The sequence below is a fragment of the Camponotus vicinus genome, unplaced genomic scaffold (genome assembly GCF_025532165.1).
Source record: "Camponotus vicinus isolate PSW18456_S1 unplaced genomic scaffold, iyCamVici1.0 SCAF_10, whole genome shotgun sequence".
Taxonomy (NCBI): domain Eukaryota; kingdom Metazoa; phylum Arthropoda; class Insecta; order Hymenoptera; family Formicidae; genus Camponotus; species Camponotus vicinus.
Genome location: NW_028141946.1, coordinates 299,925 through 325,906, shown reverse-complemented (window position 1 = coordinate 325,906; position 25,982 = coordinate 299,925). Strand labels below are relative to the sequence as shown.

General features: G+C 34.0%; 3 protein-coding genes and 1 long non-coding RNA gene across 13 annotated transcripts in view; 2 read left to right on the top strand and 2 right to left on the bottom strand.

Annotated features, from left to right (window-relative positions):
* Positions 1-1,600: 1,600 nt before the first annotated feature.
* On the bottom strand, positions 1,601-13,075 carry LOC145960742 (uncharacterized). Of its 6 annotated transcripts, XM_083080419.1 has the most exons (4): positions 12,728-13,051; positions 12,588-12,643; positions 10,105-11,713; positions 1,601-9,385 (listed from the first exon to the last, which is right to left on the bottom strand). In XM_083080419.1, exons 3-4 carry the CDS (start codon positions 11,711-11,713, stop codon positions 4,506-4,508), a joined length of 6,489 nt encoding a protein of 2,162 aa, XP_082936545.1. In that variant the 5' UTR covers positions 12,588-12,643; positions 12,728-13,051; the 3' UTR covers positions 1,601-4,505. The 6 variants fall into 6 exon arrangements, with proteins under 6 accessions (XP_082936545.1, XP_082936547.1, XP_082936543.1 ...); XM_083080421.1 differs by lacking the exon at positions 12,588-12,643 and having other exon boundaries at positions 13,021-13,075; XM_083080417.1 differs by lacking the exon at positions 12,588-12,643.
* A 1,235-nt stretch (positions 13,076-14,310) lies between these two features.
* The window catches only part of Nab (NGFI-A-binding protein homolog), a 27,007-nt gene continuing 15,335 nt past the window's right edge, over positions 14,311-25,982 (bottom strand). The window contains exons 3-12 of one of the 5 annotated variants that reach the window (XM_083079197.1): positions 19,825-19,926; positions 19,163-19,300; positions 18,367-18,695; positions 17,602-17,829; positions 17,088-17,338; positions 16,747-16,846; positions 15,744-15,811; positions 15,330-15,459; positions 15,167-15,223; positions 14,311-14,855 (exon numbers count right to left, since the gene is read on the bottom strand). In XM_083079197.1, the coding sequence (XP_082935323.1) occupies positions 14,748-14,855; positions 15,167-15,223; positions 15,330-15,459; positions 15,744-15,811; positions 16,747-16,846; positions 17,088-17,338; positions 17,602-17,829; positions 18,367-18,695; positions 19,163-19,300; positions 19,825-19,926 (1,511 nt within the window). In that variant the 3' untranslated portion in view covers positions 14,311-14,747. Of the gene's footprint in view, positions 14,856-15,166; positions 15,224-15,329; positions 15,460-15,743; positions 15,815-16,746; positions 16,847-17,087; positions 17,339-17,601; positions 17,830-18,366; positions 18,696-19,162; positions 19,301-19,824; positions 19,927-25,982 lie in introns of all 5 variants that reach the window. The other 4 variants (XM_083079196.1, XM_083079199.1, XM_083079200.1 and 1 more) reach the window with 4 other exon arrangements.
* LOC145959980 (uncharacterized) lies at positions 14,649-18,857 on the top strand. Its single transcript, XR_014435239.1, has 3 exons — positions 14,649-14,842; positions 15,717-15,923; positions 18,281-18,857. It is a non-coding gene; the product is annotated as an uncharacterized LOC145959980 (long non-coding RNA).
* Positions 19,761-25,426, top strand: LOC145959979 (uncharacterized). The gene is made up of 4 exons (XM_083079201.1): positions 19,761-20,029; positions 20,705-20,989; positions 22,127-22,836; positions 23,253-25,426. The coding sequence occupies exons 3-4, from the start codon at positions 22,770-22,772 to the stop codon at positions 23,564-23,566; spliced, it is 381 nt and encodes a 126-aa protein (XP_082935327.1). The 5' UTR covers positions 19,761-20,029; positions 20,705-20,989; positions 22,127-22,769; the 3' UTR covers positions 23,567-25,426.

Here is a 25,982-nt window from a genome sequence, read left to right as displayed (position 1 = left end):
CTTTATAATGTTATCATTACTTGTCACAATCGCATTATTAGAGTAAAAAACAATGTAAAGAACAATGTCGCTCAAAATATCGAATAAAGGAAACGAACGCAAGAAGTCGCAAGAATAATATTTATTTAAAAGTACATATATCTTATAATTGTATCATTGGTCATATTATTAATTCATTTTATCTTACTGTAACATTTCTAAAACGCAATTGAAAAATCGCCAAAATGATAAATGGTTCAAATTTTAACTTACAATTAAATATATATATCCTAATATTTTATTTTTATAATTTTGTTTTATTTTACATGTATGTATACAATCGTTATATCTTCTTAATTTATATATATGTAAAACAACACGAGATAATTAAGATTTAAACAAGCACATGTTTCAATAAAGAGTTAAATAAATGTTTATTATAACATGAGATGTATTATATTAGACATTTGAAATAGTAATCAAAATTAGCACTACATTTAATATAATAATTTTCAATGTATGAAAGTGTATGAATTTTTTTTTAGTTTATTAGCACACGCTCATAAAGTTAAAACGAAAAAATAAAATCATTATATAGATACCAGTATAAATTCCGGCACAAATTATTAATAGATACTGGCATAATTCTATAAGCATATAACAAACTGATTATCGTACATTAAAATATATAGAAAATCATTTCCGTATGTTATATAATTATAATTTATATTCATTCAAATTGTGTCGGTTTTAATTATATTTAATTATAAAATTGATCTATGATATCAATTTTGAACTGAAATTGAAATTGTTATAAACAATGTTGCGAACTCGAAATTGTTAAGAACTCAACGGAAAAACATCAAATAGTAGTAATTTCAATTGTAAAAAATATATACGCAGTCGATTAATTTTACATCACATTTTGAATCATTTATATTTAAAAGACGATAAGAATAACTTACTCTATGCAAACAATTTATAAATGCAAATCTCGTTCTGATTTCACCGATAATTTTATTTATAATCAGTTGTATATAAAATTATGTCACATCATATTATATATATATATATATATATATATATATATATATATATATATATATGTATGTATGTATGTATATATGTATATATATAGAAAGAGAGAGAGAGAAAACAAGTCACAAAAATATCCTTTTAATTACAATTTTACAAATAATATTTAGATCTTTTTTTTTTAATGTTGATAGCTGTTAATGAAACATGTAGATTACAATAAAAATTTTCAATTTTTTTATAATAATTAATTTTCCAAAATTAAGGAATACTTTTGTGACTTATACATATTACTAGTTAACTTTTTTCGCTTTATATATATAAAAGCAATATAACAGTATTTATTATATGTAATGAGGAAATAACACTCTTTTAATTATGTGTACTATTTTATCTTTTCATTATTCATAAAAATTTAACAGTACGTAGCGCAATTTATATCATTATTGTGAAGATTCAATAGCAAAAATAAAAAAATTGAATTAATTTAAATCAGAATTTTCGCACTTTTCGCCAATGTTATACAAATAACAGAGAAAATCGGAATTGTAGAATTATGGAATAAACTATAATAAATATAATTGCGTAATTAGTATTATGTAAATATTACATGTTTAATTAATCATTAAATACATTTTATTTTATTTTTTTGTTGTTTTCTGAAATAATGATTAATAAGCAAATTGCCTTAAAAATCTTTGCAAGAATGATTAATAATAAAATTGATTAAAAATTCATTTTGTATAATTATAATTATAAATATAAATTATAAGTGTGACATATAAAATATCATAAATTGCAGAATTATTCTCTTTTTTTGTCTTACAAAAAAAGAGTACAAAAAAACATATACGATTATATAATCATTATTGAGTGACATCTTAATGATAGATGGACGAGTTTTTAAATTGACTTCGTACAACTTCGAAATGCGAAGTCAGTCTTAGTCAACAAAATGTTAAACAATGTATTGATAATTCAAAAGGATGTTAACATTTAGTTCAAATACGGATAATAATCGATAATAATAAACGGTATATATATAAAAAGAAAAATTTACTTAACTTACATTAAAAATCGTTTGGGCTTTGTAAAAGACCAATTCCTGTATATTCTTCAAAACATCAAATTGTATATTAATTAACACAATGCAGTTTGTTCGACAATAACTGCACGAAAATAAAGATATCAAAAGATACCTATCATCTCCGATTTTTAACGCTTCAAAATCCTATAATATCAATTCATATTTCTGATACGCAATGTATTAAAATATACACCCATATTCATTATTGAAACAATAGATATCTTCGTAATTGTTTCTTTAAAATAATTTGCATCGAAAAAATATATATATATGTGTGTGTGTGTATGCATGTATGTATATATATATATATTCATACATTTATGTTCAAATTTAGAGAATAATGTGTTAAAATTGCAATGATACTAGGAATTGTTTGGGTATAACTGTAACGTATAATAACAACTGTTATTACAGCATCTAACAAACTGCAGTAGTAATTTAAAAATAACAATTACCGCAATTTCTAATGTGTATGTAAATGTTATTTTTCGAAATACAAGTACGTAGATTTATATATGCATGTGAAAATTCACATTAAAAATATATATTTTCTGGAGATTCTTAAAAAATAATCAGATTCTACTTTCTCTTGCTTACTATATTATCACTAACAAAAATTATTATATATATGAAAACGATATTAATATTTAAAATTATAATTTTAATTTTGGATATGTGAATATTTAAAAATATAATTTAATTAAATGTTGAATGATATCAGAAACGACCTGTTTTTATATTACAATGTGCATAAGTGATGCATAAATATTCATATTCTTCATTTGCTTTCGTTTTCCTTATATTTCCAGAGAAAATCGAAATACTGACAATAGATATTTACAGCTGCTATTTATTAAGTCAAAAAAAGAGAGAAAAATAGTTTAGAAAAATATTTCAATCTATACTATCAACCGTAAGTGAAACGTTATACGAGAAAACTAATTTATTTCGAGATATTTTGCACAAAAGATTACATCATTTCTCACGTTTGATAATTCAACAATGTTAGTGAATAACATTGGAATCTTAACTGTTTGCTGCTATAATCATGTGCAAAAAATATATCTGAATTTAGAATATAAACATATCGGGTGTTTTGATAATTTATTACAGTCACATTGCAATTAAATATTTGCAAGATATTATTAAACTTATACAATATCACGATCATTAATTTGAAATCATTTTTAGAAAAATCAAATCTTTGTTCAATGTTATTCAAAATTTAATCTATAATTAATTACTTTTCTAATTAATATGCGTGTTTGTGTTTCTATATAATTTACATTTAATTAATTGAATATTCATATATTTGATTATTTTTTTATTTCTGTTATATTTCTAATTTCTCATAATAATGATTCAAATCAAACATTAGAATTGTATGTATGTGTTTTACAGTATCATAAGATACTATATACATAAATATTATCGTATAAAGCAGTTTGTAGCGAAATACAATTAAAATTCATCAATTTTGATTCACACGCTTCTGATTGAATTGTGTATTAAAAAGTATATTAAAAAGTTTCATGTTTGAAACTCTTTTTAATTCTTTCGTTATCAATTTATTTTTTTATGTGACAACATTTGCATGAGTCCGGATGATAATAATTAATCGCTAATAATTTATTGCATCCCTTATACGCGCTAAATCCTTCCAGATAATATGAAAAGGGATAATAGTCCAGTCGCGTAGAAATGTATGTTCAAATCTCTGTGCAAATCTCACGAGTAATCATCGTGTAAAATGATATTTTCCACGATTCTAAATGTATTAGGAATGAAAGTAGCCTCGTTAAAATATTAAAATATGATGCAAAGAGCCCTATATGATCTACTCTGAAAGATAAATTCCAGTGTAATAAACAGCAGTCAATAAAATATAAACACTACGATCTTTGCGTTATCACATTCATATATACATTATTAATTATAATGAAAATTAATGTAAGAATAAAAATAAGGATTTTTAATAAAAAGTTTATGGAAAGGGCATTTATTGAGACATTTTTGTCAAAAAGTTTAAACATATATATACAGCTATATAAAAAGCAATTGTAAAATATACTTTTTGATTTTAATTTGGAAACATCTGTTTCAAAGAATAAAAAGAGGCTTTTTGAACAGAGAGAAAGAGAGAGAAAATTGAAAATTGACTTAGTTGCAATCAGTCTCATCAATATCGTGTGATTCAAATACAGCCATCAGTTAAAATAGAATTTTATTTTCGGCCGAAAAGACCAATTGTCAGTGTTCCGGGACGTTTACTTAATAGAAAGAAAAACTTTAAGCTTAAGACTTTAACTATCGTATCGACGAGTAACAAATTGATTAATTCGTTTCATTTCATCCTTCAATTATCCCATCGTTATCGACATTTTTAAGTTCGAGACACACTGTTTTAAGACATACTGTTATAATGACTGCGTGCCTCGTGCTTTGGCGACTGTTTATGCAATGCAAAATCTTGCACGGAATTGCATTCGAAACCCGGACAGTATATGCATATATAACGATCTGGATTGTGCGACACCTGCAACATTGTGTTTATCTTCATAAGCATTACGTTAGCCGAGTTCACCGTTACTCCATTATTCGGCGCCAACTGGTAAGGCACGCTTTCTTGGGACAATATTGGATAATTACGAGCGTTATTGCCGATGCTTGTGTGCTGCTGTTGTTGGTGTTGTTGGTGGTGCTGTTGTTGTTGGTGATGCTGTTGTTGTTGTTGGGGCCGTTGTTGTTGTTGGTGATGCTGTTGTTGTTGTTGGTGGTGCTGTTGTTGTTGTTGTTGCTGCTGCTGCTGCTGTTGTTGCTGTAGCTGCTGGTGCCGCAGCTGCTGCTGCTGTAGCTGCTGCTGCTGCTGTAGCTGCTGCTGTAGCTGCTGCTGTAGCTGTAGCTGCTGCTGCTGCTGTAGCTGCTGCTGCTGCTGCGGATACGATGGTGGTGCAGATGTAGGTACTTGAATAGTTTGCATAAACGGTCTAATCGCAATGCTCTGCTGGGCAGGTCGAACCGTCGTGTTTATCGGATAAGCGATTTGAGGCGGTAAGTTTTGATGATAGATCTGCTTCTGTGGAATTATCTGCTGCAGCGTGACAATGGGATTAGTCAACGTGTTCCACGACTGACCATGCTGCTGTACCTCATTCGATTTCACTATCTTGTTCATCGTCGTGACTTTGCGCAATGGTTTTACTCCGGCCACTTGATGTTGTCGGGAATATCTGAAATTGATTAGTCGATTTAATGGACGTATCGATGGATTGCCAGATGGATGCACGCTGGCAGGTAGATGTACTCTCCCAGATGGATTCACATTGCCGGATGGATTCACATTGCCAGATGGATTCACTCTGCTGAATAGAAGCACGTTATTGGATGAGGGCGTGTTGTTGGGTTGAGGCGCGTTGTTGGACGAAGGAGCATTACCGGAAGAAGGCGCGTTGCCGGATGCAGGCGCGTTTTCAGGTAGAGGCGCATTGCCCGTCCTCACCGAATGAGAAACATGATGTTGAATTTGTGTTGTATTATTTGGGTTAGTGAACTTTGACTTAAACTCTCCCTTTTGCACATTATTGGATGTGGTCGGATATGCTTGATCGGCACTCTGATAGTTCTGAGCGATGTGCACCGACTTGTGCTTTTCCAATTTGTGCAATTCATCGAAGAATAGACCGCATATATGGCATAGATAGTTCTGCGTTAATTCCGCCAAAGTCTTTACACGTAAAAAAGACTTAAACGTGACAGGTATGGAGCTCATAATGTTCTGCGGCAACGATGTGTCGTTGGTTTTTTCTCTGGTAGATTTCGTACTTGAAGACATCGAATCACTGTCTGCGCTGTTCTCGCGCGTATTGTCGGCTCGTCGTGTTGTCGTGGTTGAATTCACAATATTCGTACGATCGACAATTGTTTCGTTAACTTGTGAAACATTTGAATTTGTTTCGAGCTGTGTTACAGGGTCTTTCGTCAAACTAACTTCGGCATCTGAATTCGAAGTCGTCGAATTAATTTTGGCATTTGAATTCGAAGTCTTGTTATGTCTTGTATTACCGGAAGTTTTTGCAGAAGCATCTTCAGTCGGAGAATCATTGAAACATTGTCTCTGCTCATCAGAGACAGATATGATAGGATCGGATGTAGCGCTTTCTTGCGCGTCGTTTTGTTTAGTGGAAGACACATCATCGGATTTGCTCGATCCGGCTTTTCTGATCTCGCTCGACATTGAACTTTCTTCGCTCTCCGACATCACTATTACCAGCTCTTCCTCTTCCGAATCATCGAGATTGTCCGAATTATTCTTTCTATTCTTACTCTTCTCGTCTACTCTATTCGACCCTTTGCCATTTCCCATTGTTTGTTTCGATTTCGTCACTTCGAGCGAGGGAATTTGCGGCTTCTGCTGGGCATTTGTGTCATTCCTGATAGCTTGCATCTCTTTGCTTGTGCCTTCTTGCCTTAACAAGAAATTCCGCAATACCGTCGTCTCGGTTTCTGTGAATTGTTTATTTTTAATCAAATTTTGCTGTATAGAAGCCCTCAATGCTTCTTCTTGAATCAGGTTATCATTTGCAATAGTCTTTTCAGAAGAGTCTTTTCCGTCAGAGGAACTCAAACTCGTGGAAGGTAGATCATTGTTTCTAGCAGTATTCTGCAAATTTGTCTCAAAGTTCCGATCGCGATAAATCACCTTGCACGAAATCGGTTCGTATGGTTTTTCGGTATTACAATATTTCCTGTGCTCAATTAGGTGTTCTTGAAATAAATCAATGGTGTCGTAATGATTCTCACAGAGAGAACATATGTAGTCTTCCTGTAGTTTGTCATGAGTTAACCAATGGTCCTCGAAATTTTTCAAAGACTTCCACATGGTCGTGCACACTTTGCAGATGAACACCTTCGTAATAGCGGTAACGGCCACGCAAGTGTAATGCGAGTGCGGGTCTCGTTTTTGTTTGTGTTCCAACGAATGCAGCTCGAAGTGCTCCTTCTTGTAAAATGTCTTATTGCAAAATCCACATATCAGCAAAATCTTTTCAGCCAAACTCGCGTTTTTACCATCCGAAGATGCATTATCATTGACAGCAGCGTTGGTAGCTTTGTGCCAGAGTGCTTCATGCGACTTCTGATCTTGTTCCGAAATGAAAGGTGTATTGCATTCTTGACACTTGTAATCAGCAACCTGTGTATAAACTTCCATCTGTTTCTCATTGTCGGCTGACAGCGTCTCGATGAGTTTTACGCCAACATAGGAGATTCTCGGAAATGACAAACGACTAGCTAAAAACAATCGGTTCTTCACATGATTGTGGAAATGGTTATTGAATAGAGGTCCTTGCGAACAGAAGAGTACTTTACATATATTGCAGAGAAAAGTAAACCTTAAGTTTTTGCGCATGAGATGGGCATGCATTGTCAGATGAGTCTGCATATCTTGGATAGAATTCATCGTTTTCTGGCAGGTGGCACACAACAACTTGGGTGTCCTGTTACGTCGTCGATTCCTGCCACAAGACGCAATAATAGCACGCTGGCTATGTGTCTCAAAGCACTCTAAGCGTCGAAACAGTATCTGGCAAGTTTCGCACAATAACACTATCTCAATCTGAACAACCTTAGGATTCTTATTGGCCGTCTTGGGCCTGTGACACTCGCAGATCAGTTTCGTCAATTGAGATTTCGAAGATGACAGTGTAGTGTCACATACTTCTCTCTCCACATATCGAATTCTGTCTATCGTGTTTTCGACGTCATTATCTGTAGATATCGATTGTTCTTTTTGCTCCATCTCTGCTTGTAATAAATTCGATGTTTTGTCTCTCTTCTTAGCTACATCACATTGCGACACTTCTAAAGCAGCGAGGTTTCGATCCGTGTTTGATTTGTTTATGTTCTCTAGTAATCCTTTCTTTTGCACATCGGTATCGATTCTAGTCTTTTTAGTAGCTGCTTCTGCTTCTATTAAAGTATTGGAGACTCGACGATTGTTTTTGTCAGTCGTTTGTTGTGTGGAGGTATTTTTGATTGATGTATTCTTGATAGAATAATTCGCATGTTCACACATATGCTCGAACAGTTGCAGATAGTTATTAAAGAATCGTAAGCACATTTTGCATCGCTTTCCTTTATCGCTGCTTACGCTATGGGAGTTTTGACTTTCTGAAGGTCCCGATTCGTCTCGCGATCTCAGATTTAAATTGAAAGAGTTTGTTTTTGCAATCGATCTTTTGGCTTTCGTTTGCGGCGTCCATAAACGCTTATTCTTCATTTTCTTGCCACTTGATTGTGGCGAAGATGGTTGTGATGAAATGATTTCCTTATCGGTATTACTAAGAGTTCGATCGGATTTGGAAAAGTCACTTGTATTATTAGTAGAAGAATTTTGTTGCGACATTGATGATTTTGAATACTTATTTCCATCTTGACAAATTTTATGTATTGTTATTTTCTCATTATTCGTGAATTGTAGAGGATTCGTGACTTTTTTACATGAATTAGTTACTATGTGTTTTTGTAACAATCGGTAATTCTCGAACGACATACTACATATAATACACTTAAATTTATCTTTGGGTGGCTGATTAATGTTGTATACTTTTGAGGTTTTCGACATTTTTGTAGGTGCCGTATTGATTGACGATTGAAGATTGCTCGGTTTCTTCAAAACCTTCTTGCTTAAATTCAAGGAAGAATCTGATACAATAATATTCTCTTCCGTAATATCTTTACGCGAATTTTTGGAAATGGTGTTGTTAGAAGACATTGAAGAAGATTGAAAAAAATCATCCTTAGCAATAGTTTCTTCAACTCTCGCGTTACTTGGAAAACTAGTATTGGTAAATAATTCAAGTTTAGATGTCTTGTTACATTTTGTCGATTGCAATAACTCTTGTTTCTTCGGCGAATCATGTTTTCCAGGTGATTTTATTAACGTATTATTTTTTGTGGAAGATGTAGATGTGGAAGCCAAAGAACTAGAAAATGGGCTCTTATATTTCGCGTCCGCCAATTTTTTTGGCGAGTTTCGCGAAATAGAAATTGTTTTTGCTGATGTCGACTGTGCAGAACCGGATTGCTCGGCACTTGTTTCTTGCGATTTCTTCAGAGATTTCTGTGTACAAAATGCATTTCGCCATATTTCCAATAGCGTCTTTTGTGGCATATTTTTGCTTTTCGATGTTTTTGGTGATAAAATTTTAGACTGATTTTGACTAGAGGTAGACGCAAACTTAACTGAAGCATTCTCGTTGCTGCTACTTTTCATAACTTGATCATCTGCAAAAATTAAGCATAAATGTTAATCATAGATAATATATCAATGAAAAAATCAATCAAATAATCAATAAAAAAGAATATAATTAATGTCATTTAATATTATTGCATAAAATTATTGCCTAATATTATTTTTTAAATAATAGTTGTAATATATAGATTACTCTGTCAAGGAAGATTCTCTTTCTCTTAATTTAACAATTTTTAATGCGTCTTTCTTCGAATTAAAATTTAATCAAAGTGAAATGTTTACTTGAGATTTAATAAATAACACAATATTATTTATCTATTTCTCTAAACTTTAGTTTTGAAAAAAAACTTTTTATTTTCAATTTTTTGTACCTCGAACATTTATTTTTAATATTTTTATAATTTTAAATAAAAAAAAAATAAGGAAAAAATCGATTCAAAATTGGTTGAAAAAACTATGATTTAAAAAAATATATAAAAGAAACATTCTACAATAATTAATTGTGAAATATCTAGAATATATTTTTATGTGTATCCATCTTTAAAGAAAGAATTTCTCAAGAGACTCGCATGAAATTTTAAAATATTAATATGATATGTCAGATTTTTATTAGCTCTAATCTTTTCAGTTATGTTACACAAAACACCAAAGTTTTATAAAAAAACATATATTTGAGATAATATTAGACATATTATAATTAATATTTTGCAATGAAAAAAAATTCTCATAAAATTTGGAAGAGAATTAGTACCTTTTAGAGAAATTGTACCTTTTATTAAATTTCCATCTATATCCGATTGTTTGAAACTTTTATTCACACTTTGTCCACCAGACGAACTGTAGCTTATATTATCACTTTCCATGCAAGTAACGTTCATACCTGTTTTGTTTCTTCTTTGTAAATTTGCGAGTCCATAGAATAATGATTTGCGAGGTTTGAATGAAGAAGACCTTATTACAAAGTTTATATATTCCTTTGTTAAACGATCGATCTCGATTGCCGAATATTTATCATTTTCGGAATAATTCTTTAAAGTTTCCAGTTTTATTAGCAAAACTTTAGGTTTCTTGAATAGCTTGTATTTCTTTCTTAATTTTGTCATATTCAACGAATCGCTCAACTTCGCTGGACAGTATTTCTCAACATAAGTACTGGATACTATTGACTTTTGTGATAGATCTTGGATATCTTGTGTTTCCAAGAAATTGCATTCATCTGACAAAGTGATTTTGTTGGCTTTTAATGTCACTTGTTCTTGTTTGTCAAATTGTTCTTCTCTTGATTGAGATTCAATAATTTCTAAAGCATTCTGTATTTTACTTGCTCGCCATTTAATGACATCCATATCATTCATTTCTTCTAATCTCACTAAAATAATACGCGCTTCATGACTTATCTGTATATTCGGTCGCGATTTTTCTTGATCCATCCTTTCATAAGATGAATAAGATTTATTTGAATTATCATCTCCAATCATTTTCATATTACTTTCAGATGCAATTTCGTTATCGCTAGAGTCATCTGATATTCTTCGACAGCGTTTTCTCCTGAATCGAGGCTCATCAAACGATATGGACGAAGACCTTTTTCTTTTAGACTTCCACTCATTCAGCTCTCTTTGCATAGCATGCTGTCTGGATTTGTATTTTTCAGTAGACAAATAATATTGATAAATCTTATCAGAATCTGAATTCTGCTCTGTGCTTGTGCTTGTGCTTGAAGATGACGAAGAAAAATTGTAATATGCAATTATATCAGTAGCATTGTTGGATGTTGTCATATTCTTCTTTTGATGAAACTTGTATGGTAAAACACGTGCACATATACATGTTTGATCAATACACAAGTCTTCCTTTTCATTTTGTGCTTCAAATGTCGATAAAGTAAGATTTTCAGCATTCTCTTGCGTATCTTGAATATCTTGTACATCCTGCTGAGTAGCTACACATGACTTCTCTTTTATTTCCTGTGATTGTGTATACAAGTGAGCATTGTCATCTATTTTATCTTCTAATAATTCCATACTAACTTCAGTAGTAGGTTCCTCCTTTTGAAGCTGAGTCAAAAATTTTTTTGAAGTTTTTTTCTTTTTATAACTTCCAAATTTCCACTTATACCGTTTTCTTTTATTTTTAATTAAGTTTGTACTTGTTTTTTCATTATTTATCTTTATTTCATTTGATAAACGTGGAATCTTTATTGAAATGTCTTTGATAAGGCTATTATTGCAATCTTTCTCTTTAATTGAATCTTGCACCAAATCATTTGTCTGCTTCGTTGCCAAATTTAAACTTGTATTTATTATTGATTTACTGCTACTCGGTGAGGCATTAAATAATTCGTCGTCAGAGCTATCCATCTATAACATATTTATGTAAACAAATTATAATTAAAATATAATCATTCCGTTACATATGACAGAATATTATAGAATATTATATTTATTGTAGTTAACAAGTAAATTTTTATCGATATTTAACACTCGAAAGAATCTGATTTTAAAAATATTTAAGAAACAGAAATAATAAGATTGATGATACCAATATATGGTACAACATTTAACATACAAGTACAATTCTCCAAAAAATATTAAAATTATATAATTTCTTATTTGCACATATACAATTCTTGCATGATCAAGAGAATTTATCGTGTCTATTATACAATTATAAATAATAAAACGTAAATTAAGTGAAGCATAATCTTCTGTTCTGTTATAATATTATATTAATGAAGTAAAACAATTAGTAATACAATTAGTTAATTAATCTTTTAAAAATATTTATCCTTTTGCTAATCCAACATTTATATATATATATATATATATATATATATATATATATATATATAGATTGTGCTTATAATACCAAAATAAACAATTTTTTATATAAGCACTCAAAAACCAAAGAAAATAGCATTTAAGAAAATACGTTTTATAAATGTAAGCGCTAAAATCACATAAACGTGCAAAACAAATATACATTAGGAAATTTTAAGAATTAATTGCTAAGAGGGAATCTGCTTGCTGAAATACATCAAACATATATTACAATGTTGTTGAGATAAGATTTGTTCTCTTCATAAAAAAATTGTAATAAAACACTCTTTCTCTGCTCTCAAAATAAGATAATTAAATATTGAATCAAAAAGGAAGAAAAAGAGAAAGTAAAGAGAAAACTATTAATCATCATTTTAAATTCACTTATTTAGTTGCTCAAAATCCTACAGCTTACAAATATTCAATTAACCATGAAGCAAAATTTTTCCCAAATATTCCCGAATATTTTACCTATAACACAATAATATCCTATAATCCCATTATAATCCTGTTAACTATGTTTTATAATAAATTATTCTGTATTCGTATACTTACATTAACAAATTGGATAATCGTGATTCAAATATCACTTTTACAAGCTGATGGTTCAATCGAGAATATGTTTATCTATGGTGGGATCTTTTTCGTACAGGTTAAGATGATGACGTCGTGTCACAAAGATATCTACTTACGTTGTTTAAAATGTTAAAAAGCTTTATTTAACTATTCTTCAGCTCCGATATTTTCGTTTGGCGATTGTTTGTGAAATTTAGTGTGAATTTGCGTGATTTTATTTCACACTTTTATCTCACACCACGAACGTTTCCAACCGTTTTTCTCTTTCTTACCTTTCTCCACTTTTCCTTCTCCTACCATTCGTCATATTTGTTATCTCCAAATCACGTGACTTATGACTCATTTGTAAAGCTGGTCGCACACACTTTCCATAAGACATAATAGTAAGGTTTCGACCAATCGCGTTGCTCAATTTGGCCGTCCGTAACCGTAGACGACCAAATTGAGCAACGCGATTGGTCGAAACCTTAAGGCCATCACACACGAAATTGCATAGCTGCATATGCATAACATAAGACCATATGGACCAATGAGCATCGAGTATTATGTTATGTAAGTCAATATGGCGACTTAATACTCGATGCTTATTGGTCCATATGATCTTATGCTATGCATATGCAGCTATGCAATTTCGTGTGTGAGGGCCCTACTGTTATGTCTTATGGAAAGTGTGTGCGACCAGCTTAATGTCGTTAGATGCGTTCAAAAATCCTACCAATGGGATCAAGTAACACTTGACCAATCAGGACAAAGGTTTCTGTCCTGATTGGTCAATTAACTGCTATCTTACTAGAGAATAGGATCAAATTCCCTAGAATGGCTAAATCACATGGGTAGCACCCGATTAACCATGTCGCCAATTGGTCAATTCAAAATAGGACTCTCTGATTGGTCAATCGTTGTTAGTTACCCTAGGCACAGGTCGATATAATTGGCTGTGGTCAATCGCAACGTGGTCAAATGAGACGCTCCCAATCATATGACACATGCGCAAATAGTTTGCGTGCGCATCGCGGGTGGCGCTCAATTGACCACGTCGTCAATTGGCCAATTCAAAATAGAAGTCTCTGATTGGTCAATCGTTGCTAGTTACTCTAGGCACAATTGATATAATTGGCTGTGGCCAATCGCAACGTCAAACGGGACGCTCCCGCGCATCGCAACTATTTCGCGCCAATATATACACGACGAAATTTGCAACTATTAGAAGGTATGCGCTAATTTTGTTTTTCAAAAAATATCTCCTCCTATTCTTTCCCTAAAAAGTTACGTTTTGCTTGAAATAAAATGCGTTTTACGTTTATATACAGAGATTTTAATTGAAGAATATATATTTCTGATAAAAGATTACTCTCTCGAACTGAAATTCTGAGAATTAAAAAATTCCGGTTTAGCGAATAAAAGCTGGCAAGCCACAATGGAGTAGTTATATATACAGAAATATAAGAATAAAGTTGATATATGCGTGACATAAATTAATAATACTGATTAAAATCTTTTTAAATAAAATTATATACAATGAGAGACGCATAAAAAAAGATCTTTATATATATATATATATATATATTTACATATTTACTCTTACGATATACATTTTATAATACCATATACTTCAGTCAATCTTTTGATTTAAACGGTTTATTTTTATTTTCTATCATCTTTTCCCTGTCATTCTTTTTCTCTATAAACATTCATAATCGCTATACAATTTTGTTTATATTTCGCTAGAATCAAATAACAGAGAGGCAGTATTATAAACATTTCTCACATCATTCGAGCAAACGCAGAGTCACGTTGAAGAAAAAGATCGCGATCACATAGGGCGAAAATTCTAGCGAATAAGTCTCATAATTACAGCAAATGTCATGAATGCTATTGTTATTTGATAACATATGAAATACGTATTTCGGCGCAAATGATGATCGTGATGACGACAATGATCAGCAGGACCAGCCGTCGTGACGTTCAATAATGCGGCAGTAAATAACGCTAAGTAATATCACAGTGTGGATTTCTCGTCCGCGGGCTCCTCTTTTACAGGATGACTGCATTCCATTAACGCAGGATTCGCCACGGCAATTATGTTATCTCCGCGTGAGGCTATTACCTACGCATAATTTATTCGCAATCAACAGTCACGATAAATAAAATGTCGATGTTTATCTCTATCTTTTCTATTATTCTAAACGAGCATACGGCGAGATTTTTATTCATCGTACATTATTATTCAAGGATAAAAAAAAGCATTATTATTCAAGCATTATTATTCAAGAATAAAAAAAAGCAAATAAAAAACTTGTTCGATTGCATTTTAGTGTTTTTTTCTCTTTTCCTTTTTTTCAGTTTTTCTAATGTCCAAGAGAGAATAACAAAAGATAAAAGATGAAAAAAAACGAGAATTTTAAATCGCCTGCTCACCTTTAGATTAAAGTCGCCTTCTTTATCGGTGTTTTCAGCCTCCGCCTCGTTTGTATCCTGAAAAACACAAGCATATATATTACATTTCTAATTAATTTAGAAATTTCTAGCACGTGAAAGTTTACAGTATAGATAGAATTCATTTCATTAACATTATATTTACATGCATAGATGAAGATTCCTCGTTAGAAAATGAGAACTGACTGTCCGAATCGCTAATTTCCTCCACGCTAGCACTGAATATGCCATTGTTATTCTTCTTCCTCCAGACTGGACTGAAACATTGCCAATATCTGAACATCAATATATACTTATTACATACAAACTGAATTGGAAAATAATAATATAACTAGGAAGATATATATATATATATATATATATATATATATATAAGAAACATAATAATTTCTTTCAGAGATTGATAATTTTTTAACAAGATATTTTGACAAGATTTCTTTAATACTTTTACCTCTAGTTTAGATGTTTACTATTAAATTACTACGTAATTGTATTATTTTATTATTAATTTTTTAAATTACTTTTAATACAGAGAAAGCACTAAACTAAGAATAATCACCTCGACGATCTGTGTCTTCTCGTGATGGAATTATTAATGTCCGTCCCGGAACAACGGAGATCCAACTCCTCCTGAAACGGTGAACTGCTATAGACAGTAGAAATAGCAAATTTGATTCATAAAAGAAAGAGGGGAATATAATAGAAGATCGGAGATACGGACAAATACGGAGTAACACAAGTAAGCATGTGACTAGTTATAAATAGATAAGCTATAAATAAGTAGATAAACACGACTTGGGATACCAGGTACAAAGCATAGAATCCAAACAAGTCGTGTCGAAGGAGTCAACCTTGGATATCATAATGTGTACTAACTGAATATTTCTATTATCGAATTTAACAAAATTAATATGTAATATAGAAAAGACCTTTTTTCAAAAATTCCATGCGTTTCCGAGAATTCTTTTATCACATATCTACGTATTTATTTAAGCAAATATAAATTTAGTGCAATCACATGCAAAAACTGCAAAGCCATAACAGAAACCGCGATTTATGCACTAAAATAATTGCATTTATAATAGAATAACAGAAACCAAGAATAAATAAAAAAAGAAACATGAAACTATTATTCGTAATATTTACAGTCAATTCTTTGGCGAGGATATTAAAATATTAATAAATAAATTTATAAGCTTGTATGTGTATGTGTATGTGCGTGCGCAAGTGTATATGTATCTTTTTTTATGATTTATACAAAATTGCCAATTATATGAAATAATAAAAATTAAAGTAGGTCTTTACTACGATCAGCAAACAAACCACGATGATTTCGATTCAATCAAGTCGAGGCGCAAGCCATGCACACGCATTTGCAACTATACTTGACCTTTTTTTGACCTTTTGCATCCATTTTGTTTTGCGCGTATACAAGTAAGTGCGGATGGTTAATGCGTGACGATCTCTACGTGACGAGCGTACGGTTAGTGATTAGCGACCATGCGGGCGCGGTAGACGAGTGCACAGTGAGCGATCTATTTCTGTGGCCGAGATAATCTAACCTGCGTCGCGTCCTCACCCTCACCCTCCAGCTCGAGCTTACGGCGTTTCGAAACGCTATCGGTCTCCTCCCCGTTTTCGCGTGATTTCAACATTGACAAGCTGCAAACATTGGTACAAAGCTACGTGATAAATCTTTAGTACACTTTTATACACATCGATTTACATTCTGAGATATTTAATCGATAAACATGTATTCTGAAACCCTCAGGACGAGCTTGATAGATCTTTTAGGTAAATATTGAATCACAAATATTATTCAATGGTTGAAATCACAAGTTTGAATTTTAAATATGAAATTTATAGATTTCCCTGTAAGTCTATATAAATCTATGATATTTACTATTGGCTTTTGGAATAATGGTAGCCGGAATCACGGACCACACGACGCGCCAAAGGAAACAATTCGTCTCTCCTGGTGAGGAGGGCAGGCACGAATCTGCAAATTTGCGCCGCCGCTTCGTTCACAGATACCTCGTGCAACGTGAGCGGTTTCTCCGGCTTTCTCTTGCAGTCGAATCTACCGTAAATCGCTGCGTACTTTCGAATTTCATCCATTTTGCGTGGGTCACTGTCAGACATTGTCATTACCATCTGTAATATATACATTCGAAAAGTACAGTTTGCTATTTTAAAATATATCTTTAATAGTTTTTAAAATTTGTAATTAAATTACGCGAACATTATCGTTTAGTAAACTTATTAAGCGCGCTTATTGTCTAGAGCATACAATCAGGATTTTCTTTAGCGAATATAACGTTTAGCGTTTAAAGGCCAATAATCGTTCGTAGAAAGTCTAGAAGATTCATTTTGTATTTTGGATACGCCTGAAAGCGCGCCGCCAGTTTAGAATTCACCTCCAAGTTCTTGCAGAGTTTTTTCTTCACGTTGTGGGGTTTAGGATCAAGGGGCCTTATGGTAGCGACGAGCCTCTCCGCAGCTTCGGCGAGCCGTTGCACCTGCGATTGCAGGAGGGTCGGCGTCGGCTGCGTCGGGCTCGCAGGTGCGCCTCCACCGCCGCCTCCGCCACCGCCACTCGGACTTGGCGTCGTGCCGCTGCCACACGAAGATTCGCACGTTCCTACCTATGACACGATATAAAATAAGATTATATAAGACTGGCAGTATAAAACAAAAACAAATTCGTTGAAAAATACAACTACAAATTACTTGGTTACATACGTTATTATACTCGACTATAAGATAAATGTTTAAAGAGATCTCCGACAAATCAATGTTGCTGAAATTATTTTTAAAATAGAGATTCTAAAATTTTCCCTTTTCTTTCAGCATCACTTCATTCATTAATTCAACACTTATCACATACACAATTGAAATTAGCTAAAGTTTTTTTTATTAATAATTTGTAATACTTGGTTTATATAAGACTGTAGGAAGAGATTCAAAACAATTATAATGGATTCTATTGGATGCACTAATCGTTATATTTTCTGCATCATTTTCAAAATCAACTGAATACAGAAAATTGAATGAATACGCACCAAGTGCGACTAATCGAATTTCTCTTATTGTTAGATCAATCAATGTACGTCATCAACATCGGTCGATCAATGATGATTCGTTCCAATTGTATTCCTGATTAAAGAAAGAGCAATCTTCACCTGCAACACATTTGGACTGTGCGTAGTCGTGTAAGGTAAAGAGGTGTTTGGGCTCGGACTCTGGCGAAAGGTCGTGGAAGGCGTTGGCACGGACACACTGGTGACCGGTACGACCGGACTGGCACTTCGGCAAGGCAACGGCGTCAACGGCACGTGAGGCGTCGTCGTTACATAGGGCATGGACATCAGAGAAGTCTGGGAAGTCGCGGTGAAACTGGTCGGCAGGCTCTGCATCTGCGACCGCGGACTCGCACACGCGAAACCGACGGTGACGGCGACGGGACTTTTGGCAGCGGCATTCGTCGGCACGACTGGCGTTTGAAACAATGCTGCGAAATGTTACATTTCGTTACACATGAAATTCTTACATATGACGATGATATATTTACTATTGATGTAAAAATTTTGAATTTCGTAAAATTATGAAATTTGAAGAAACGTGCCTCAAAAAAATCAATATAATTCTCTTACTTTTAAAGTGAAGAAAAAATATAATTTATTATAGATCTTATTATTTGCATATTTCTTAATTAATATATGGTATATTAATGTGTTTTGTTAATTTTAAAAAATAGGTCATTTCTGCAAGCACAGTTTTCAAATTGCGTATTACATCATTGTCGTAAATTAAATAATCTATAATTTATATAATACATCACTTTTTAAATGGATTCATCTCAGCGTTTTTTGATATCAAACTTTTCAGCTTCAAATTTTATGATAAAAGTCGAAATTTACGCGATAATACTTTCTAAATAAAATTCAAAATTTACGTAGCATATAAATGGTACTTTACAAGGATTAGTGAGCCATTCCTGCAGAGCTTTCTGGAGCCTCCTGACGTGAAGCGGCTTGCTCGCCATGCCGACCAGCGCCATAATCTCCAGAAACTCTTCTTCGCCTGCATCGCACAATTGTTGCACGTCATCGCCTCCTATAATACATTATACTGTATTAAGAAGTTAAAAAAATTATAAACATTGCATAGATTTTCATTCAGATCCGCAGTCAAAAAAATGAAAAACATATCAAAAAATATCTTAAAGGACTTTTAAACCGACACAAACTGCATCAGACAAATCTTGAAAAATTCTCTCTTAAACATGCATCAAATAAATACATCAATTAGGGTCAAAAAATTATATATATCGTATTAAAAAACATTTTGAATCATTATTGTTTTGTAATCGCTGATATTGTATGCTTCTGATACTATGTTTTTTATTTTTTATAATCTCCATAAGATTTCATGGAAACTTTATATAAGATTGTGTAGCTCTCTCGCAGAAAGATTGTATATAAATTTAAATTTAAAATCACATTTAGAGATTTACAAATTTTGTGCAAAACTATACTATAATTAAAGTATCTTTTAAACTATAATTAAAGTATCTTTTATACTAAAATTTAAGTATCTTTTACAGATAAACGTAGATGTGATCTTGGTCGTGTACTTACCCATCTCGAGGAGTGTGTCGTAGTATCCCAGTAGCGAGGCGCGCTGCATCACTCGGTACAGCTGCAACTCGGCCTCATTCTGCGGCACGGATGTCTGCACCACTGCAAATCGCATAGTATTGTACGATCGTTAAAGAGGTTCGTTAAGAGAGTCTCCGGCACACTTAACACAGCGGCAATTGTCGGTTCCAACTGCAATGAATCGGTACAGTTTTGCGCCGACAGCGGTAATAATCGCTGTGCGGATCCTATCTTTCCCCTTTGCTCCTCCTTCTCTTCACTCACCGTCAACAATCAATTATGTCGTAATTAGACAGTCTGGTTGGTATAAAAGCCATTAATATTCCGCGATCACCAGCATTCAACATATATTTTATTGTTATTATTGTATATTATTAGTTGTATATTATATTTTTCATTAATAATTTTTCTTCTCAAATTAATACAGTGCATCTTTATATGTCTATATATAAATATTGCATTATATTAATTTGAGAAATATTGTGATATCAAAAAATATCAATGACAAAAAAAAATTACAAACACTTTATCGGAGCACATTGCATCTCGATTCATTTTAGTACTAACTAGTAGGATATTTTTGCAAAAAGTTGACCGCGAAATATCAGATTTCTCCATGATTTAACTTTCTTCTGCTTTTAAAAATGATCAAAATAAGAGACATTTTTACCAGAATATGCTTTTCTCTATTTGTATTAATTTTTTATTATATATACAACACATACAAATTTTTCTTATTATAATAAGGACACTAAGAACATGGTTTTGGATGAATCAAGGTAAATTAGAAAAAGGATTAAATCAAATAAATCATTTAAATGTACATCGTTGATAATCGCAAGCATTATCTTTCCCACAGACACCCCCGCCTTCTCACTATTCGCCGCACAATCATTATCGTTGTCGTCGTTGTCGTTGTCTGTATCGACACGATCACGCGAGTCCAAGAGAGGAGACGCCAAAGTCCGACTAGTTTCTTGCAAATTTCGAGGAACTGCGAGAAAAAGCGGCGTGCACACACGTACCGCGTATAAATTAATACCGGTACCGCGCCATCGGAGGGAAGGAGAGTAAAGAGAGAGAAGAGCGCAGGGTGAAGTCGAAGAAAGAGGCTGGAAGAAGGGAAGCAGAAGGAGAGAGAAAGGTAAAAAAAAAAAAACTGGCCGACGGGTCTTATTACGAGCCCGGATCCTGGTCTCACGCTCGTGCGCTGTCGGTCTCTCGGGCCCGCGAATAAGTCCCCGGACGACGGGGTGGCGACTTGTTCCGCGAGATTTTTCTAGCGCGAACTGCGACCCACGAAAAAAGGATCTACGTGCACGAAGCACCACCGGTGTCTTGGGTCAGCAGAATCGGTTAGGCCGAACGATAGCAGGGCGAATGAGGAAAGAGGACACGTCCAGGTGCGATTGAGACACGCGTTTTGCAAGGAGGGAGGATACTTATAAGAGAAATATATAATTCGCATTTTCGTATTAATTTATCATTAGACATTTTTTATGATTTTTATCTCTCGAGATAGGATATTATAAATTAATAATTTCCTTTAACCCGTGGATTATATTTGGCATATTTTTGAAATTAAAATTCTACAAGTCCACTTTAAATTAAATGAAAAATATAATTTTATTATTTAATCACATAAGCCTTTGTAAAGTTTAATTCGCGTGAAACATCTTTCATTTTCAATCGCTAAAGACTTAAATATTATTCGTACATTAACATTTTTGCTAAAAGGAAAAATTGACGAAGAAGCCTGAAACTAAAGGATATATTTTGGAGATACATCTTTATTAAAATACAGTATTATCTTATTATTTCTCGCGCATATATTGTTGCACGTTTGTTCTTGGATACAATAATTAAAAGGTAAAAAAAATACAAATTTCAGAATTAATTATCACTTCTTGTCTTCAGACATCACGAAACTTGCATTTTCGTCGGTTCGATTATTTTGTCCGAAAAATCCCTATAGATCCGAGGTGCACGAACTTTCCTCGCGGTTTTTGCGTGGATTCCCCATTATTATTGCCCGTCATTTATTTATATCGCCGTCGCTGACATCTTATTCTCGTTTTCATGACTTTATTAATACCGCGCGTATGTGATATACACGTTGTTGATCATCTAACTAAGCCTGTCATCCGCGCGACAACACTTCGATCGAGCTTTTGTTAAAAAATAAAACCATAAGCGCAATCGTTCGCTCATCAACTTTACGCCGCATTAGCTGAATTTATTAATAATTCATCCCGCATTTATTTACTCGACCTAATTTCAGAATTGGAGATGGGGTTTGAGAGTACGGCTATACTATTCCCACCCCGATTCAAGTTTTAGTCAGATCCTCTCAAATATTATACAAACAAGAGATTTCACCGATTTACATTAAATTCGAAAATTATGCGTATCATTCGTATCGATTAATTTTACATCAAGTTACCGGAACCGCAGCCTTCCCCCTATAAGATTCGCGATGAATCCCGTATAAAAAACTGTGCGCAAAATTGAGCCGTATCTTTCAGGAAATTTATTCGATCGTTTCTTTCTTTCTTCTCCAAGTTTTTTCGCCGGTCACCTTTGCTTTTTCAAACTGAAAATCGTCGCAGGGTGATCGAATTGCACGATTCATCCCGTATATACCTGTGACCAACGGAACAGCGGCGGCGGCGGCGCGGTCTAGGCCGGGCTTCCGCGGCGCATTTACATAACGACTTTTTTGGCACGGGGTGGCTCGTTTTTGTCGGCCGGGAACGCGAACGCGGCCCGGAGGCGGAGAGACGCGTTGCGACGGTGAGAAAAACCCGATCCCATCCCACGGCGAAACCCTGGAGGTTCGCGTACCCAGGTCATCGTCGTCGTCGTCGTCATCGTCGTCATCGTCATCATCGTCGCGGTCCGTATGGACATGTTTTCCATGGACAATGATAACCTGCGGGATCGGTCCAGCGATTTTCGAGAGGAGAAAAAAGCGATCGCGCAAAGAAAAAGGTATAAGCGATACGCAGAAATGAACGCCATTCGGATAAATTTTATTTTCGCGTTAAACTGCAGGAAATTGTAGCTGCGTGAGATAGAATCGAACGTTTCAACGTTTTTGGTTTTGTGTCGGGAAAAAATGTTATTAATCTCATTTATAATCAAAACTATAGAAAAATTTAGTACGTTATATATTTCGAAAAGATTTTTAATTCTTCGTATTTGGTAAATAATATAATAATACAAAATAATATAATAATATACAAACTATTATTTAATACATAAATAATGTAATAATTCTTCCCCCAGCTATATTATATTATTTTATAAAAAGATGAGAGAGAAAGGGGAGAAAATTGTGATTAATTAATTATGTTCTAACATCAGAGAATGGAGTGCGTCGTTTTTTATTTTTATTCATGTTGCAGATGAGACAAATATTGAAACTCGTTTGTCGGAAAAAGAGAAGCTCGAATTCCGAAACGGAGAAATTCCACAGAGCGGAATCACCGTGTGTCGTCGCGCCGACAACTCCTGGATTACCATTGTTTTCTATCCTTGGATATGTTTTACGATCATTGTGCCAAGAATTAACCCAGGCTCTCGATGCCCGGAGATGGAGAAAAACGGGGAGGCATTCGCAAGGAGAACCAGATTAGACGCGGCCACAGCGAAAAAGAGAAACGGCGGCGCGCTAAATCAGAAGCGAATCCGAACTTTGCGGACGCGCCGTGAGCCGTGATGCGCATATAACCGTCATAGTCCGCGTGATGCGACCGATGCGAGCGCAAAAAACCGCGCCTTAATTATGTTTCCCGGTATAATTATAATATTAAGAAACGGCGAATGTGTGCGTGTGTACGTGTGCGAAACGCACTCGACACGCGCGCGGTTTACAAGAAAACAAAATTTCAAACAATACGAAAGGGAAGAATCTCGCGGAATAAAAGGCATTTTGCGGGGGACGAAATTGTTTACCATCAATCTCTCGTCTTTGCGAGTTTCCTTTTTTTCGCTCTGAAATCTCGAATAATTATGCATTTAATTGCAGCTAATAATTATACGCGCTAGTATCGATATTGAAGAATCGGATCGAAATATGAATAAAATTAAGTAGCGTAAAATGCATAAAATTGATGCGTTACGTGTAATAATTTCGCAGACACACGGCCGATTCACTGGTACAGGCGATCGTTTGATTAAAGAGTAAAAATAGAATAGAGATTAAAAGTAATTAGAATAAAAATTTCTAAAACGAGAAATTCGTTTATTTAATTCTTCGCGATCTGGACCATTTCTGATATTTCGTCCCAGCTGATCTACGCGCAATTCAGTTACTTTTTTTTTACCTTAAGGTTTGTATGTTTTTCGATAATCAGATGACATAGAAGAAAAAAAGAAATCTCTGCAAGGATGTATGCTATCAAAATACGAGAAACATTGTCAAAATCGTTAAAATGTTTATACATAAATAATTAAAAATTCATAAATAGTTATAAAATTAATTATTATAATAGTTATAAATAGTTATAATTCCTATATCGAGCTAAATTCGATGTAGGACCGGCTGAACGAAACGCGATGTCGAGTCAGACTCGATATAGGACCGCAAAGGGTTAACTATAATCGGTGAAAGAAAAGCATTTCGAATCCTGCGGGAACATCGTCGAGTAGATTATCCCTTTTTCGCGCGAGTTCGACTCATGATTGCTCTCGCGAGGGAGAAAATGATTCTCAAGAAAATCACCATGACGATATCCCGTGGCGAAAGAAGACCGAATTGTCGCTACGGGAGTCAAATGACGATTGCCACGAATCGAATTCGAGACTAGGACTCGGACAAAAGATTCGAATAAATTGTGCGATTAAATTTTTCAAAGTAGAAAAAAGTAGAAAGAAAAATACACAATTTTAAATATTAAACTCTCAAAGATCCAAACAATTAAAATTAAATTTGTAATGTTTAAATTGTTCAATTATCGGAGAGTTTCGGAAACTATCGAGAATAATTTCACCGAGTATCTTGAACAGTAAAAGGCGAAAAAAAAAATTAATTCTTATATTTATGATAGAAACACGACAGAAAACACGTCCTTTCTCTGTCGTTTCTATCGAAAATTAAATTAAATTCTATTAAATTCTTTCGGTTTCTATCGATTTCCTGAGACGAATAATGAATCTCGATGGATATCAAGGTCGCGATAGATGACACAGCGATTGCGAAAAAGAGAAATCGCTGGACCGTATCAATTTCGTCACAAGCATGTGCCAATTTTGTTATATATCTTCTATTGGCAAAAAAACACAATATTCGTTACAGACAGTATTACACAGGATAACAGCGATATTTTTTACCCAGCGTAACAATAACGTGGAAAATCATCGATAAACGAAAAGAAAATAAGGGCTAATGATGCATGCGAGATTAATTGATTAGATATTCTAATATTAAATTATAATAAATTATTTACAACACTAGCGCAATTCTATCAATTCTAATTTGAGTAACGCAAGTTGAAATAACAAAAAATGCAATTAACAAATAAATTTTATTCAAATGAATAAATTTTATTTGACTTATTTCCCGTCGTGAACCACGGAAACAAGTATTACATTTGTCTCGTTGCAGAGGACTGCGAAATTCGTGCTGAAGGTGAATATAGAGATGAGTAAAAAGAACAAAGATAATGGGGCGAAAAGAGGAAACGGAGGAAAGACGCGCGCGTAGGGATGAAAGAAAGCCGGAGGAAGGGAGGCGAAAAGGTCAGGGTGGAAAAGAGACGCGGAGTACAAACGGGGGCGAATTGGAGGCGCCCGGAGCACGGACACGACGGAACCAAGAAGAAGGTTTGCCGGAGAGGCAAGAGACGGGAAAGAAGAGAAGGGAGAGGAGGAGGGGGAGGAGGCAGAGTTAGTGGTGCACGTTCTTTGTCCGATACTTTACGGAGAACGGACGCTCTCCTCCGCTCGCCTCTGGTCGCGCAAAAACGAGTCTAGTTTCTTAGGAGCGCGCACTGTCTTCTCTCTTTCTCTCCCTCTTCTTCTGTCTCTATCTCTCTCTCTCTCTCTCTCTCTCTCTCTCTCTCTCTCTCTGTTATCTTCCCTCCTTTCCTCAGCGGAGCGGCGCAGCGGCGGTTAGTATTTCGCTTTTTGCCGGC

Coding starts and splice junctions, on each gene's coding strand:
- LOC145960742 (XM_083080421.1), bottom strand. CDS start 11,713: ATGGATAGCTCTGACGACGAATTATTTAATGCCTCACCGAGTAGCAGT. Junction 9,386..10,104: donor AGGTACAATTTCTCTAAAAG/GTACTAATTCTC, acceptor TAATTTTTGCAG/ATGATCAAGTTATGAAAAGT.
- LOC145959979 (XM_083079201.1), top strand. CDS start 22,770: ATGATAACCTGCGGGATCGGTCCAGCGATTTTCGAGAGGAGAAAAAAG. Junction 22,837..23,252: donor GCGATCGCGCAAAGAAAAAG/GTATAAGCGATA, acceptor TTCATGTTGCAG/ATGAGACAAATATTGAAACT.